The sequence below is a fragment of the Chroicocephalus ridibundus genome, chromosome 7, assembly GCF_963924245.1.
Source record: "Chroicocephalus ridibundus chromosome 7, bChrRid1.1, whole genome shotgun sequence".
Taxonomy (NCBI): domain Eukaryota; kingdom Metazoa; phylum Chordata; class Aves; order Charadriiformes; family Laridae; genus Chroicocephalus; species Chroicocephalus ridibundus.
The window spans coordinates 28,487,015-28,504,903 of record NC_086290.1 but is presented as its reverse complement, the minus strand read 5'-3'; the positions used below and the strand labels follow the sequence as shown (position 1 = coordinate 28,504,903).

Genomic DNA, 17,889 nt, shown 5'->3' with positions numbered 1-17,889 from the left:
TTAGCCTTTAGCTTTTTGATGTTTGTGACTCCACTTGAATAAGCTTTGACTTACAGTTAATTAAGCACAACTGTCAGTGAGATTCATGGGCTTATGCGGAAACAAACCTTACATTTATGAAAGTGTTGGGGTAGGAGAAGGGAGGAAATATTCTGGAAAAGTATCTCAAGCGTACTTTTCCTTTCAAGTTGTGCAGCTCAGTTGGGATAGTGTTCAACGGTTCTCTCTCCATTGTTGTCAATGACCCATGTTTCTGTAAACAACACACTTTTCCTATAGGAGAAACAGAGAATAGATTATAGCCTGCTATTCATCTGCTAGCCCATAAGATAGCGTTTACTGTGCTGCAGCTGTGATCAAAATGACTGTCTCTCCAATGTCTACAAAATTTGAGCTCAGGGCTAGTTATAACTGTTTGGTGGTCCAAAAAATCCACGCAGCCCCATCTGGCTTCTGAACCCAGCTTTCCTCTTAGATACCGTAAGATGGGTTTGAAATTGTGCCCGTGGAGGCAAGAAGATGAGATGAAAAGGAGGAAAATTTGTACTCTGCCTTCAATTTTGTGTGTACTTAACAGGGAAAAAGGCAGATCCCTTAATGGAAGGCTGGTACTCAGGCAGCCCATATGGATTGCCTGGCATCTTGCAAGTCGATGCAAATGATTTGATTTCACGGGAGAAGAGAGGGAAAATTGCTTGTTTACTTTTCTCCTTTTTTTTTTTTCTTTTTTTTTTGTTTTTCCTGTCCTGACCAAGTTTTTTAAACTCAGACAACTTCTATGACGAAAAGCTTAGGTATTGTGTCAGCTCTGCTTGAGGCCACAGAAACTCCTAAGAGGACTGTTGTGATTCCGGCTGATGTGCTGGCCACCAGTGAGTGGGAGGAGGTGGCAATTATGGAGAAATTCTGGCAGAGGAGGGGGAGAGGCAGAGCGTGACTCACCCTCCGTTAGAGGTGTGGGACACTTGTGTTCCAGTGCCTGCTCCAGTCAGTGGTGAATTATTTATTCAACCCAGGAAGGAGAAACTGAGATTTTATTTTATTTTATTTTTTTTGCATTTTTTTATTTCAATGGGGGAAATCTTACTTGAAATCTATTTTGTATGATTTCAGGAAAAAAAAATACTCCCACAGGCGTAGCTGGAAACTGTGTACTAGGCACACTGTTGTGTGAATAGGGCAGATAGCTAGTTAAAAATGAATATTTGGACATCTGTGTCTTCCCATTTCTTCGGGGTCTTGCTGGGGAATGATTCTCAAGTGTACACAGAAAGTATTTCAGCATGTAGATTTCTGGGAAGCTCTTGTTTGGAGAGAAAGATCTGGGTTCCAAATGCTGGTTTGCGTTGCATGTAAAGAGCTGTGTTCGTTTATGTGCTGGCTGATTGGTTAATTGTTGGCTTTTTTCTAATATTTGCCTTGCAGTGTAAAACAGAAGGCATTTTTTTTAAATGTTAGGTGAAATAATATTTGTGCAGCACCTGATAGTTACAGGTGCTGTCAGAAGAGGAAGAAATAAACATGCAGCTCACTATTTGGAAACAAATCTATTTCAGCTTGCATGTGTTGTCTGCACTAGCTGATCTAATAGGCAACCATGAATTGCAAAAGCATCTGACTTTCACGGGCACCCATCCTGGCCTTTTTGGCACAGGAGAATTTTTCATCTTTAGAAAGGATTTATTCTACCTGCCAGTGTGATTTATATACCATATGTCTCCTCTTCAGCATCTGAGTATCCGTGGCCATAGGGAAGTGCTCTGCCTCATCTGTAGCGTGTGGAAATAGGTTTCTTTTAATGATATTAACTCCTACAGAGACACTTTATTACCTCCCTGTGTTATTTTTTTCTTGGCGGTTGTGTCAGCAAGAGATAGCTATACTGTGTGTGATGTGGAAAGGAGAATACTATGAATTCCTGGTTTTGTTTGCTCTTGGCAGGCACTACTACACTTCCCACCCTTGTGCGCACACCTACCTTGATGATGCAGCCTTCCCTGGATATCAAACCCTTTATGTCCTTCCCTGTGGACAGCAGCTCTGCTGTTGGATTCTTCCCAAATTTTAACACAGTAAGTAAAGGTGTTTCCACATTTAGTTACGGTGTATGCTTTCCAAGCCAGTTTTAATACCCAGTATTGAAGCTGCCTTAAAACAGTGTACTGCTGACCCAATTTGAGAGAACTCTTTTTGTCTGTGCTGTCGTGGTTGCTGTTCCCTTGTGCAAAAGACTGAGTGGTACCCACCCAACCCAGTGAATGGGGCCAATCCATTTTTAACTTAGGATCATGGAATGGTTTGGATTGGAAGGTGCCTTAAAGATCATCTAGTTCCAATCCCCCTGCCATGGGCAGGGACACCTCCCACTAGACCAGGCTGCTCAAAGCCCCATCCAGCCTGGCCTTGAACACCTCCAGGGATGGGGCATCCACAGCTTCCCTGGGCAACCTGTTCCAGTGTCTCACCACCCTCACAGTCAAGAATTTCTTCCTAATGTCTAGTCTAAATCTCCCCTCTTTCAGTTTAAAACTGTTACCCCTCATCTTGTTGCGACACTGCCTTATAAAGAGTCCCTCCCCATCTTTCCTGTAGGCCCCTTTTAAGTACTGGAAGGCTGCTATAACTTGATCTGTTGGGGTGGCATTTGTACACTGAAAAAAAAAAAAAACCACGATAAAGGTTTGATGAGCAGTAGAGTAATTTTGAACATTTGCCTGGGCACGTGCATTTCCATGTGCTGTAAAAAAGGCCAAAGCAAAAGCTGATGGAAAAACAGGTATGACAGCTAAGGCCTAGATCCTCCACTGATGTGGACCAAGCTAAGTCTTTTACAGCCAGTGGAGCAGCTGGAGGATCTTGTTAATTCTGTATAATAACAATAAAGTCTGAAATTGCATAGCCAGCCAATGTTAAAAATGTGAACCTGCTACCTTTAGTTTATGGTAAAGCATCTTGTGTTTTTGAAAAAAAAAATATTATTGCTAAAGTAATGCTCAATGCTTCTGTAGTTCTCCACATTTATCAGAGCAGCAATAGCAAAAATACTCTCTTCTGTAGTTCTCACTTCTTTAACAGCTCATAAAATGGTTCTGAATGTTATCAAAATGCTTTTTGCTGTTGTACGTTATCATTTGTTTAATTAATTATTATGTTAAATGCATTGAGTACAGCAAAACCAGTATTTTGCATGTTGCCAGTCAGGTTTCCATGTGTAGAGGTAATTCAGCATGGAAGGAGTTGGCAAATAGTCGGCTAATGGCAACAAAAAGGAAACTGCTCTGGGTCATTTCTGCCAAGTCAGCGAGTATGATCTGTTCGTACGTGACCGTTGCCTGAACTGTACATCCAGCATCGCACTTGTCACTGTAATTGCGGGGGGTGTGTAAAGGGAAGCCGTGTCACCACCGCCAGACAGTGATCAGCTGAACCACTGCCAAGTGTTTCCTTTTGCAGACTCACCTTCTGTTTGAAGTTAAAACAGCAGGAGGATTTTATTTTTTTTTTCCTTCATGACTTGCACATACATCTTGCTGACAGGCCTTGTGCTATGGCACGCAGTGCTGCGGGATGGTTGTGGGTAACGTATCAGCTGCTTTCAAATGTCAGCAGCCCAACGCATATTACAAACAGTACCAAATATTACTAATTCATTGCAAAACATATGTGAAAATGTTGCATTTTTGAGGGAACTGTGGGCATGTGCATGTGTATAGATTCGGGGGGTACGTGCAGGTGGATGTGTACAAATAGATAAAAGATTAAAAAATATCCAGGTATGTTTAAAGTGCAGGACCAAAGCTCTATACAATTTTAAGAAAGCAGCGTGTCATTCTCAACTTCTAGGCATGACACAATTCATAGTCATTTTCCATCCTATTTCTAACACATTTGAGAATTTTATGTGTCACTGATTTGTCTGCTTTCCAGTTGCACTGGTTTTATAGGTAAGCTTTTTCACAGAACTGTACATAAATACTCGGAGAACCTTTTCTTTAGAAATGCTGTAGTTGTACAGTTAACCATTATTTGCTTACTGGTGGTATTATTGAACTTCCGAGTTGCGGTAACCTCTAGAGAAAGATTAATTTGGGTATTTAGATTGTTTTTGCCTGTGTATGCTGGTTTACATTTATCTGGCTTACATTCCATTTGCCTAATTCCCAGAGTTTTTATCCTTCATACCTGTCATTCCTCTCCAAATTTCTATGGGTATTATTTAAAAAAAGTGGCCTGGGGTAATTGGCAAATATTGTCGACTCAGTGTCTACTGCTTCCCTTGGAATTCTTAATAATTATATATTATTATATTTTTTTGCTGCTGTGCACCACAGACACTGCATGTTTAAGCTCTGTTTTTTTGAGGAACAGTGGTAGAGTACTACTCTATTTCTAATTCACAGATTTCACCATAAATCTTGCAGGTATTGATTTTCCTTAACAGTCTTATAATGGACTTTAAATCTCGTTGGAAAACTAAATCATTCATGGTCATCTACTGACAGGCCCAGTGAATGCCAGCTGTCATGCACTTCCTTTCTTTCTGACTTAGCACAAGTGTTGAAAATGTAGATTTCTGTGTTTGGGTATATATAATCTTTTTTTTAAATTATTATATTTCACTGTAAAGTGTTGGGGGGAGTGTGTAAAAGTTTGTAAAACGCCTTTTTCCAGAAGATAGGTTTAAGTGAGTAGAAGCTAAATCCAGTTGGCCCATAATGTATGCGTCATCCAAAGTGCCTTAATTTTTCATCTTGTGCAGGAACAGGATATCGGAAGAGCTTTTTGTCTCTTCCTCCCCAAAAAAGCTGTCATTTGCTGTACAGATCAATCAGGAAAACTGTGCAGTTCACTCACAAGAGGACTTGTCAAGGGCTGTAGGCGGTGAAACCTCTGGTGTGCGGTGCTCAATCTCTGTGCCTTCAGTAGGACTGAGGGGAGCCTGCGGCACATGCCGGGGCTACTGTTCAAACTGCGTGTGTTCACTGCGGGTGGCAAAAAGAAATGTGGCCTCAAGAGAAAACTACTTTGGATCCACCTGTTCATTTTCAATGGCAGGCAGATACAGCCTGTTTTCTAAACATTGTCAGGAAGTGGTTTCTAATTTAATTTCAGTGGCAGGAAAAAAGAAAAGTTACTGCTTAGGAGCTTGATACAGTAACTACCAGGGCAGGAAAAACAAGGTAAAACATATTAACTACAAACATGTTCAAAGGAACACCCCCTAGAGTGTTTTTAAAAGAACTTTTCTTATTTATGGAAATATATTTTAAATGTGGGGTAAACCCTTTCTTATATAGTTAACTTTGACAGTTTTCAATTCTGAAAACACCTGTGATGATCCAGATGAAACATCAGTGTTCCCATTTCGTTTGTCAAAGTGTTCTGATCACTTGCTTCTCTCCACATGGGGTGCTTTCAAATGAAGCACTGAACAGACCCTGATTTTTTTAAAATAAATGCCTGCCCCACTTATATCTTACTTTCTTGATGGAATTGTGTGATTTAGTTTAAAATGCCTCCCTTCTGTTTCTCCTAAAAACATTAATAGTTCTAAAAATGCTGTGGATGTATGTACAGTACTTATCAATTCACGCCCCAATTAAATTTGCCTTTCTTCCTGAGTACTTGCTTATTATATAAGAAAAATTAATTGGGGAATGATTGCACTAACTCCTCGGATATATGCCTTTATTCCTCAGTGAGGGTGCCTTTTTGTTTCAACAGATCAGCCAGAAAGGGACCTTCTAAGGTCAGAATGAAGGATTTCAAGCAGAGAGGTATTGCAGAATAGGTGCTCTCTCTTCATTCCTAGTCTTTTCACAGCACCAGCAAATAGTTTTGTGAGAACAGGACAGGCATGATTGGGCTGTCACAGCCTGAACCTGAACTGCTGCACGGAAGGACAAACCCTCTCTCAGAAGTGCTGCAGCAGCAGATCCAAAGGTGACAGCACGTTTTTCTTGGCATCAAGTTCTAAAAGCCCTCGCTCAGTTACTCATACCCTTCTGTCTGAAATGCATAACTTGAATCAAATTCTTGGCTGGTATTACTTAAAATATTCTTGTTTATAGCAGAATGGGAGACAGCATTATAGGAACTTCCCAAACTGGTAACTCCAATTTGGAATGGATGCTGTACAAAAAGGTATTAAGTAGAGCCCTTTGTTAACATGCTAAAATTACTTTGTGATACCTTAACAGGTAACATCTGGCATATTGATTACGTTTAAAGATCTGGAAGCCTTTGAAGTCAAGTGCATAAAGTCAATGGAAATCAAAGATTGCCCAGTAATCTTAATTTGGTCTCTGCAGTGCATTTAATGTAATATAGTCTTGAATTTTACACTCGCTGGCTTTCACCTCCTGTACCATTCTTTCTCTACACCTCCCTGATTCATTTTCTCGTGTCATCTATCTTGTGGACTGAATGAGAAAAGGACACTTTCTGATCACATCATGGAAGGTTATCATGATGCGTGTGCTAAAGTGCTTGAAAGCCAGGATTTGTCTTGCAAGGCAAGCTAAATGATCACTGTCTGCAGCTCCCTATAAAGGACTTGTACTCCCCAGAAAAAAGATCTCAAATCTCCAACGCGTTCTACCTTGTCCTGAAGTGAGAGCAGCACTACATGATTCAAATTTAGTCGCAGTGGTACAGCCAGGGACCTGTCAGTCTGCACAAAAGCAGTATCAGCAACTTCTCAGATTCTATCATCATAGAAAATAATCAGCAATTCATATGCTTCCTTCTGAGTTTGTTATGGCCTCAGGGGTAATCAAAGATTATAGCATCTCTTGTAGCTTTCACATTAGTGAAATATTTTCCAGCTAACTAGCCCATGATTGGTTTCTAAATGCTAGTTTGCAACTTCCTATTTTAGAGGACATGAGGGTTAATGTGGCCTAGTTACTTCTTCAGTGTCTATTTCTCAGGTTTATGCTGATTCTTTATATTAGAGTTCCCTCAGCCCCGTTGCGAAGCGGACCAGAAGTATTTTGAATCTGCCAGTGAAGGTGAGCCAGCTGGAATGGGCTGCAGGAAGGGAAAGAGGAGCTGACTAGTAACTTAGTCAGAAATCTCTGTCTCTCCTCCAGCATTAGCCTTGCTGGACTCTTAAGTATCCCTGGCCTACCCCCAAGACAGCTACTGGGAGGAACTAATTTGCTCTTTCCTTTTCTGCATTTTGAATTGTGTCCCTCATTTTATTTGCTGCCCATCTAGTTCTCATTTGAAGGGCCCAATAATCAGCCAAGGCAGAGCGGAGGTTTGCAGATAAGAGCGCAGGGCACTTGTATCGCCGGCTTCCCTCGCCCCTCTGCGCCAAGCGCCTCTTCTGGGTTTGGCACGGCACCGCGGCTCGGGAGCTCGCCGTTTCCTTAGCGGGGTCTGAATTCAGCCACTTAATGCCCTGCTGCACTGCCAAAGTACGCTCTGGAGCTCAGGGCTGTATACAGGAGGAGCAAATTACAGATGCAGCCGACGGGATGTTGCCAAGCTGTTATCTGTGGTCCTTTTGACTGAAGTAGCCTGTCCACGCGCTCTGATTTCCCCTTCTCCCTTCTGTGAAGTGCTGGGGGGATGTGACCTGCTCTGCTCCTCTCCCTCTGAAATACTCTGCTCCAGAGAGCAGGTGAAGTTTTGTAAGAGCTACACTTTACCCTCATTAACTAACAGCACAGAAAGGAAATACAAGCAATTAACTTAGAAGGAGAGGTGTTCTGTGGGGCAGCTGAGTATTTGAGCATTTGCGGTTTTTTGCTGGTTGGTTTTTTTAATCAAGAATTGGCAAGATTTTTTTTTTCTTACAGACATTTTATATCTTTTTTTTTGTAGTCATGCAGGAACAAAAAAGCACTTCAGGTTTGATTTCTATTAGTGTGTCAAGTGCTTAAAAACATTCCTATTTCACTTTTAGTTATTATAGATATAATAGTTTGTGTTTTCCAAGTCATAGCCAAAATCACCCAAACTACAACATGAGGAATCAGCCTGTAAAGGGGATAGAAGAGAATAATAGGTGTTTTCCCAGGTGTTTACAGGTGAGGAAAGCAGAGGCTTAGGAACCACATAATAAAGCCCAAATTCTGGCAGCACAGACCTCTGCTCTGTGGCTTGTCTTTGCTTTCTCGTCTGACTCTTCTCCCAACGTACCTCATTGCAAAACTCCTTTGCCATTTGTATGGCTTTGATGCAAACCAGCAGAGACCTCTTTCAACTGTGGGAGCAGTTTGTGGAAGAATTCTTCTCAGCCTTTGGAGGCCCTGAAAAATGCTTATTTAAGGTGGTATATTTTTTCCCACAAAATACTTGAGCCATTTCAGCTGAAACCTTAAAAACAGATTGAGCTTGAAGCAAACACCTGGTAAGATACATAAAGTTATATATGGGGAAAAAAAAGCTGCAAAAAGCAGGGAGTTATCAATCTTTGACAGCTTTTACGGTTTGTGGTATTTTAACATAAAGATGCATGTTCCCTACTTCATCTCAGGGATCTCTTCAAAGAGCAACTCTTTGTTAAATAGGTGAGCCTAAATACGTACTTTTCTGCCTTGATTCTAGTCTTTCATATGTATTATTCACAGGAAAAAAAATCTTAAAATAATACAGGCTGGCTTTAAGGAAGAATCTCTTTAAATAGTAATTATTTTTTAAAGTTTCCTGTTACTTTATATTTTCTCTAACAGGAATGGGATAGATAAACTTCCTCGCCTCAGTTCCCAGATCAGCAGCCAGAGAGGAAACCCTGTCCCAAAGGGGAAAGTGCACTGGCATGCACTGCTGGGAAACCGAAATCAGCAGGTGCGGTTTCGGTTCTGCTTTCCCTACTGCTTTACAGGAGCCCGGCATCCATGGTGTGGCTTTTGAGAAATGGTTCCTGAATTGCTGCACTACTTCCATTGTTGTACGTAGAAGAAATTAGGTGATCAGCCTAGTTCTGTGAAGAAATACAGTTTCTGCATACAAGTCCTACCATTTGCTGCGTCCTCCAGAAAATCTGGTCCTTGGCTGCAGGTTCCTTTGTTTCACTTCTCTTTACTGAAAGCTTGGAGGTAGTCTCTCCGATGATACAACAGTATTTATTTCTTTTACTGGTCAGCGTAGGGAAAAGCTAAGAAGCCTTTATCTTCATTGAATTGCTTTCTTCTCAAGTTAGTAGTATGTTCATGACCCAAGGAAGCTGGTTAAAGGAAGAGGGTTGTTAGCCGTGTATATTTTAGGTATTAAAACATTGAAGAATGTTTTGCAAATAGACTCTGAGGAAAACATCTCCCCTCAATGCAAGCAGTCGCAAAATTGTAGTTTAAGACAAATAGTGCACGTGTTGCACCACTGTGCTTATAAAGGTTTTGCTAGTTTCTAATTATAAGTCTTGTCCTAAGCGAAAGTCTAGAATGCTTTTAGAGAAATCTAAATTCTCCGTGTGTCTGATGAATAGAGAAGTGGCTGCTTTTGCAGCATCCTGCTGTACATGGCTGGCTTTCCTGGCCTCCCCTAGACCTTTGTCACATTGTTTCCTGAGAAACTAAGAATTACTTCAATAGCTATAAATTAATAAATGATAAGAAAGTAGCTAAGGATGAGTTCTTATACTCCTTTCTGAATGTGACAGTGGTCTTTTAATCTAGACACAGTCAATTTTATGACCATTTAAAAGTACTGTGTGGCAATTTAAAGTCATGGTCTGAAAACTGTCTTGGTTTAGCATACCTGAAAACCAATGATATGCAGGTTTGAAGCACTCACCAACTTGTTTCAACTGGTCTTCTCTGTATCCAATCTGTCTGGTGTCAAAACAGAAATACCACGAACTTCAGCTTCTTCCCCAGGTTAACACTAGGGCAAGAGGATTGTGTTTCTTGCTCATGTATTTCTTAGAAGAGACAGGTTTCTACCTTGCTTTGTGTCTCATTTACTTAGATTTAAAGAAAAAGGAAATCACCAAACAAAAAAATCTCAAAAAAAACCCCAAAAAAACAAAACCCCAAAACAACAGGCTTTGATACTACGTTAAGTTTCAGGACAGGTTTAATTAGAAATGGTACATTCTTTTAAAGATTCATAGCTAAATAAAGCGCTTTTTAATCAAAAGAATTTTAAAGGCTGTTTGTATAGTGTGTGGTACTGATAAAAAAAAAAACAAAAACAAAAACAAAACAAAACTAGAAACATAATTACTGATTTTTAAATGATGAACACCTATTATGCCTTACCTACTCTGAAGGGTAGATGACAGCTGTCAGCTAGCATACTTAGGCGATTCTTGATTCTGATTTGCTTCTCATTTATATTCAGTCATTTCATACATTTATATTCAAATGTATATAGGCACATATAATTTATCCTCTTTTTAGATTTTCTTTTTCAGTATGTGAAAGGTAATGATATTAATTCATTTCAGAAGACTAGGCTTCTTGCGTCTTTGTTCTCTCCTGTTCACAGAATTAATCAAGGCCATGAGATTGTCCCTAACCTCTCTTTGCACAGTTCAGAACTGTCGAGGAAAGTCAAATCTACCTAATGGGATACCATTCATCTTAGTGTTGTTGGTGTTCTGGAGCAGGCTAGAAGCAAGAAAACTGTCAGCAAAACTTAGAGCAGACCCTTAAGAAGAAAAGGGTCATATCTAAGGACTGTCTCAGAGATGAAAGCAAAAATTAGGAGTCTTGTTTGCCCTCCATGTTATCTAAGCTGCTTTTCTGACTACAAACTCCTAGGCTTGAGTCTGCTGGCAGGATTCTACCGAAAGGTAATTTTTCATGTTATTTTACATGTTCATACTATTTTACCATCAGATGGTAATAGGTATCGTGACAAGAATAGCTTTGCTCTCAGAGTATGTTATTGGTTTGCTTTTCAGCGAGTCTCAAACTGTGGTACATTTTTATTTTTTTTGCTGGATCTGGAGGCAAGATGGTTTTGGTAGTGTTTTTTTGTTTAGCTGAACACAGCCGAGTGTTCTGAATAACAGCAGCCTTAACAATAAATAGCAGTTATATAGCATCTTCCATCAGATGATTTTGAAGAGTTGTAAACATGTTATTTAGACCTTTCAGCCTTTTTATGAGGTTGCAAATATTTTTATCCCCATTTCAGAAATGAATAATATAAGACTCAGATGAAGTGACTCAAGTACAATTAGACTTGTGAGCCAGGAGAGCCACAAAGGGAGGGGACATTGGCATAGTCCTTGAGTATTAGTTTAGCCATTGGGTTTGTACTTGACTTTGTTCTTTTTCTCAGATTTGGTCTGTCATGATCCTAAAAGTTCATCTTGCAGATATAAAGTCTTGTACTATGGTAGAGAAGTAATTTGGGTGGATTAAAAAAGAAGCTGTTGATTACTTAAAGCTGGTTTAGTTTAGTATTAAAAAAAAAAAAAAGGCGTTAAACATCAGATACTTGCTTTTTTCCTCATTCTCCATTTGCTTGGGGGGGGAAATTCTCTTTATGCCACAACATTTTCAGTAGCTTTCTGTTTCTTTATTTCACCTATAAAAATCTCCAATCCTGTATGGAGCAGAAAATTTGGCATTTTTCTACCATAAGGGTTAAATCTCTTGTTGGTGTTCACATTACAAACACAATCCTTTTATGTATTTATATCCTCACTTGAGAATAAGCATTATAAGAAACAGAGACCAGATTCAGAATTTTTTTTTTTGCTGTGGTGTCTCACCGATTCTTTCTTTCTTTAAGTCTTTCTACAAGAATCAAAGATTAAATTTTAATAATCTTTTACACGACAGTTTCTAAAATGGCAGTGGTATTTAATTTTCAGAACACTCTTTCTAGGGCTCTCCTAATTACAATTTTCTAAACCAGAAATTATTTTTAACATGCAATAAATATATCCATGGATGAAGGGAAGGAAGAGCAGAGGAAATATTCCCAGCACTAAAAAAATAACAGCAAAAAAAGAATTAAAAGTTATTTTCTCAGTTCTCTTTTGATCTCTATGCTTAATCATATCACGTTATACAGGGAAAAAAGAGGTGTAGGGAGAGATTAGAATTATTTACCTGTTTTTATTTATTATTTTTTTTTAATATCAGAGTTTCTTGATTTAAGCCAGAGAAGTGCAAATACAGAGGAAGACAGAAGAGCAAAAGATCAGAAAATCCCTGATTTTATTTCAGTTGGACAGCGTAGAATGTTTTTCCCTTTGCTTATTTTGGTCTAAACCATGATTTCGGACTGGTTTAGGAGAAACAAAATTCTACTGAGAAGGCTGGGATTCATCCTTGGCCTCCTGAGCTTGGTCCAACAAAGTCTTGCAAATCAGACTTTCTAAGTGAAAACCCAACCGAAAGCAGTCTGCTTCAACATAAGATTCCCAGTTTGGTGCTATTTAAACCAGTTCCATCTCCCAGGCTGGGTCAGAACACATCCTAAGATAGAGAAGGACATGTGATGGTGAAATTATTTGTGCTAGCACACAAGATGGATAAATGTCAATAAAGATTTAGGGATTGCTAAATTTCTTGCTAAAATAAAAAAGGTGTAATTAAGTAGCTAAAGAGAAAGTGTATTTGAGCGTATTGTTCTAACTTTTTTGTACCTATGTTTCAATGGCATACGGAAAATGTGAAAAGGAGTCAGAGAAAACCGGCCAAATGAATGAAGGCTTTTATAGTGAAACGCTTACGGAACTTATTTGGTTTATCAAAGAGAAGGTTAGGAGCTGATCTGATTGCAGTGTATGAGTGCATACATGTTCAGAAGGTATCTGAAATCAGGGTGACCTTTAATAGAGAAGCACGACTGGATCAAGCGGTTTATAATAGACATGGTGAGCATTGCTTTCCCGTGATCTAAATTAACTTAGTTGGAAACTTTTAAATCAAGCTGTTGAAGTTTCTTCCCAAAATTTAGGCTCTGGTTGACCACAAATTATCAGACTTCATAATAGGAAGGGCTCCATTGAATGAAATCGTGTCATGAATTTTTCAGGAAATCGGATGTGGTGGTTCCTTCTGGCCTAAAACAAATCTGCAAATTCCTGCAGACATCCCTTTCAGTATTCTGTGTGATTGTGAATACAGGCACATATTTTTCTGTGCAAGCTTTACTTTAAAAGGGGAACACGCAAGAGGGCAGCACACGTAGTGGCTCTGCATTATGCCATAGGACTGAACGTAAAAAAGTAGGGAGGGAAGCCTAACTGCTATGTTGCTGGAGGCAAAAAATTAGTCTCCTGAGTCCAGGATCCAGCACTGCAACTATTAACAGAAATAATGTGGAATTAAAAAAATAAAATCAGCTGAACCTTAATCTCTATAAGTGAAACGAGGAAGAAGAATTTATTAATATTTCACCTCTTTTAAGACATAAAAGGTTGTCCCCAGCTCTGGGTGCTCTTCTAGTTGTCTTGTACTGAAAATGAAGTAGAAGTGTAAACTCCAAAGGTCTCTCTTCCTTTTTTATTCTTCAAGTACTCACTGTTATTTCAACAGCTTTTCATGAATAGCCATAGTATCTGACGTGTTAGCAAGTGAATTACAGCAAGATTTTTATTTTGTTTTAAAATGCCTCCAGGCTGATTTCACTGACTACTAGTAGTGTGTGGAGGTCACAGCTACTGATTTCCTTGGGTAAGCTGGAACTTGCTGCCAAATTGATCAAGAGGGGGAGAGACAAACACAGTGAGAAGTTGCATTCAGAGAGATTTGCCTTCGGAGTACAATGTTGTTACTGTATTTTGGGAACCATATGGAAGGGAAGGGAAATATTAGTCCCTGTGGGCTGAATTCTTTCTTAGTGGATGCTTATGTCTTTCTGCACTTGGGGAAAGACATCAGAATTTAAAAAAAAAAAAAAAAAAAGGGGGGGGGGGCAAAATCATGGACTAATTGCTGCCTGAGTGTGGTTGGGTTTGATTTCAATGAGATCCAGATTTCATGTTCTATGCAAATGTGCTATGTGTACAGCACATTTGCTGTACGTAAGTACAGTAAGAGAGCCTGTTAAAAAAAAAAAATTTGATTAAAACAACCCTCAGTTAGACCACAGGATCATGTTAAAAAACTCTATAGTATTGTAAGTTAATTATTCTTTCTGTTCTAATTATGCATTCGCACAAGCCTTTGAATCAGCTGCTGGGTATCTGACAGAAGCCCTCCCTGGGCTTCGTTATTGGCTATTGTCGTGGTATTTACATCTGCCTGTTTTATTGAAACCCCAAAAAGTTGTGAAGAGCATAGAGATAGAGGTGTGCGTAGGTGGTGTTTAGAGAACTGCAGGCTCACCCTACAGAAATACATCCCTATGGGGACACACTCTGTGCTAGTCAAGGAAGGCCAATACGCAAGGAGCATTGGCAGTGTTCCCACAAAAAAGGAAAGTTGTGCACATCATAGAAGCATAAAACCATTTGGATTGGAAAAGAGCTTTAAGATCATTGAGTCCAACTGTTAACATAACACCGCCAAGTCTACCACTAAGCCATGTCCCTGAGCACCAAGTTCACACATCTCTTAAATACCTCCATGAATGGTGACTCAACCACTTCCCTGGGCAGCCTGTTCCAATGCTTGATAGCCCTTTCGGAGAATAAATTTTTCCTAATAGCCAATCTAAACCTCCCCTGGCACAACTTGAGACTGTTTCCTCTTGTCCTGTCACCTGTTAGCTGGGAAAAGAGACCAACCCCTGCCTCGCCACAACCTCCTTTCAGGTAGAACTCCATCGGTAGAACTGACTCAAGTGTTCCTGGTGATGCAAAATAAGCAAGCAAATGTATAACAGTACGGCATTGATTTGAACAGTAAATTACACTTAGCATTAACCAAATGAGAAATATGTTCCCTGTCAGGACAAAAGCAGCGTGAACATGGAGAGAACAGATTCTTGCTAGTTCGCATTGGCCAATGTGCCAAGTATTGCGTCACGATGGTAACGTTTCTGATTTTATGCTGGGCATTTTAAACATGTGCTCTGTTGAGTATATGTTTTCAGTACTGTCACTCTTTTAGTCATCATAATATGTACAGTTATGGTGGGAGGCTGCGTATATGTGGCAGAATTCATGATAAGCTTCAGCATGTGGTCATTCTCCACCGGGCCAACGTGCTCGGCCTGACAACTGGAGCTCAAACACAGGAGGAGCTCATGTAGACCTTGTAATCTAGAAGAATGTTGAAAAGATCTGATCTACAGGATGTTTGTTGCTGTTTGCCTACTTACATCATCATCATAATGATGGCACACAAATAAATAGTGTTGTCCAACAGTTTAAAATAATCCTAGAACTTAATTTAGAACCTGCTCTGGCATTGGTATTTCATATATGCCACTGTTTTCTCCCTTTGATTGTCAGAGGGAAACATTGGATTATATTATCAGTTTGTTCCACATACGGTTTAAAATTTTGCTCTATCAGAGTAAAACACCACAATATGCCGTAGGGCCACCCTCAGTGTTTTTTCAGAAGCTTCCTAATGCCCAGTGGTTAAGTGATACTCAGTTAAATCTCTTATACCCACTTACCAATATTCTATTTATAAATGCTTGTCTAACGGACAACTCTAGATTTGACCCAAGATGGTGATGAGAGGTAACTGAACTGAGGGCATAAATTTTCAGTCACAATTTTAAACCTTACTCATATTTAAGGTTACGCTGCTGTTATGAAAAGACAGAGCTTTTACGTGTAAACTTTTGTTGGAGTGGTACAAATAGCATGTATGACACTTGCTTAGCATGCTTCAATAGCTAAGCAGATCAAGAAGAGAATGAAAGCTTAGAAATTAGGTCGCTGGGTGGAAATGACAAATGTAAATCAGGGCATTATCACTAGCTCGGACATCTAACCAACAATTTAGCTCTGGATACTAGGCAAGCACCAAAAGCTTCAACTCAGATAAGCATCTGGGTTTATCCAAACTTTTAAACTGGAGATTGCACCTGAGCAAAAAATAATACAAATATTATGGATTTCCAACATCGCAAAAAGCAGCTTTTCTTGCAATTAGTGTCACCTCATTTAAACAAAAGGCTTAGAAATTTTACCTATCCTTTCTGTTTGCAACAATTTACCTCTTGACACGATCAGTACAATTTGAGGCTCACAAATTGGTGTTTATATTGTCTCCTATGTGTAAAGAGATCTTTTAAAATAACCAGAACTTCAGTTTCACTGAAGGAATTCTCCTGATGCACTTGCTCGATTTTTTTTCTCCTTCCTGTGCCTACTTTGATGTCTCTTTAGTAGTCTAGTTCAGTTCCCGGAAGGCTCCAGAAGAATTCATGGAACCATGATATATAGCAGGGCAGGGGGAGTTTCTGGTAGCAAGAATTATAAGAGATTTCAAGGATGAAATTGTTGAATTACTGATGATAGTGCGTAACAGCTCATATAAAACTGCTTTTGTACCTGAGGACTGAAAGGTGGCAAATGTGATGCAAGTTTTTAAAACCCATTCCATGGAGAATGTAAGCTATTGGGTGGCATATTTTGCCAGGCAAATTAATAGAAACCTTAATAAGAATAGTATAAGAGGTTACCTCATACTGTAAACTGTCTGTAAAGTGTCAATGTAATTCCTTTTTAAAGATAAATCCTTCTTTACAAACCTGTTTGTAGAGGCCAGCAAACATGTGAATAAGGGTGTTTTAATTGACATATTTTGAACTACTAAAAGGGCTTTCAAAGAACCCTCTGGCAAAAATTTTTAAGAAAACTAAATTGGCTTAAGAGGATCCTTGTATGCCAAAAAGATACTTATGAGGTAAGGGAGCTGAGGAAATTTGCTAATGGTTAAGTTCTCCAAGGTAGTAAGGACAAAGAAAGACCAAAGCATTGTGAAAGACCATCATGAGACTGAGAAGCCAGACAATAAATGGTTGGTGAAGTTCCATCTAGAGAAATACAAAGCAAAACTTCACAAAACTTCATGTAGATAGTAATGTGCTGTGAATTGGCCATTAACACTTGGCAGTGAGAACTCAGGTTTCTAATAGTGATTCCATGAAAACATCATCTCAGAGTTCAGTACTGATCCACCCTGAGTATTGCATATGGTTCTTGTCCATGTCTTCAAAGCCTTTGGTTGAATTTGTTAAATCGTGGTAGAATTGAGAAGGGCAACAAGGATGCTCAAAGGAACAGAATGGTTTCCATTCACAGAATGACTGAGCAACACAGAGGTAACTTGGGATGTGGTACAGGTCGTACAAAATTGAGTTGCGTGGAGCTACATTTAAACAAAAATAATTATTTCTTGACACAACAGATTGTAGGCATTGGAACTCAATGCAAAGAATGCAAACTGCTTTACGTCAGTTCAAGGGGTGACTATGCAAGAGAAAGTCGTTGCGATTTACCAAATACACAGAAAACGCCCAGCTCTGGCAAAGTTTTGTTCAAAAATACGTGAACCTTGTGAAAATAGTTGGGGGAAATACAATGTACGTTTGTGCTGCTCCTGTTCTTTTCTTGATAACTGCAGATGATTGTTTTGGGGGATATAATGACAGGCTAGGTGGAGCTTCGGTAGAGGTTAGCAGTTCTTCTATGCTTTTGGATTGTCTGTTGCTACATTTGCATTTTTTAAGTGCTTTGAAAGTCATTGTCTCCGGCCTCAGTCGTTGCAGAGTATTTCTCATGCTTGCACGTTCTGAAATCGGGAAGTAGAAGAAGTGGTAGTAGAGTGCTGCTGAAACCTGTCCGGATTCTGTTAATCCTTGCTCACCTCAATAGTTTGGATGATTTTAAGGAGACTCGTTGCAAAAAGATAGTATCTTCAAATTTTTGGAAAGACATTTTTAAATTTAACTTTTCATTAAACCGGTTGAAATAGAAGAAGACTAAAAGGTTGTTAAACTTAGTTATGGCTACCAGAGCGCTGTGAATTGCTTTATTAATTCCTCCTGTAGCATAAACAGTGTAGT

The 17,889-nt window shown here is 39.4% G+C and overlaps 1 protein-coding gene across 10 annotated transcripts in view; it reads left to right on the top strand.

Moving 5' to 3' along the window:
• Positions 1-17,889, top strand: part of ZNF385B (zinc finger protein 385B) — a 172,415-nt gene that overhangs the window by 112,846 nt on the left and 41,680 nt on the right. For 8 of the 10 annotated variants that reach the window (XM_063340954.1, XM_063340953.1, XM_063340963.1 and 5 more), the window contains one exon: positions 1,942-2,072. The exons of the other annotated variants lie outside the window; for them this stretch is intronic. In XM_063340954.1, coding sequence (XP_063197024.1) covers positions 1,942-2,072 — 131 coding nt within the window. The remainder of the gene's footprint in view (positions 1-1,941; positions 2,073-17,889) is intronic. 10 annotated transcript variants of the gene reach the window in all.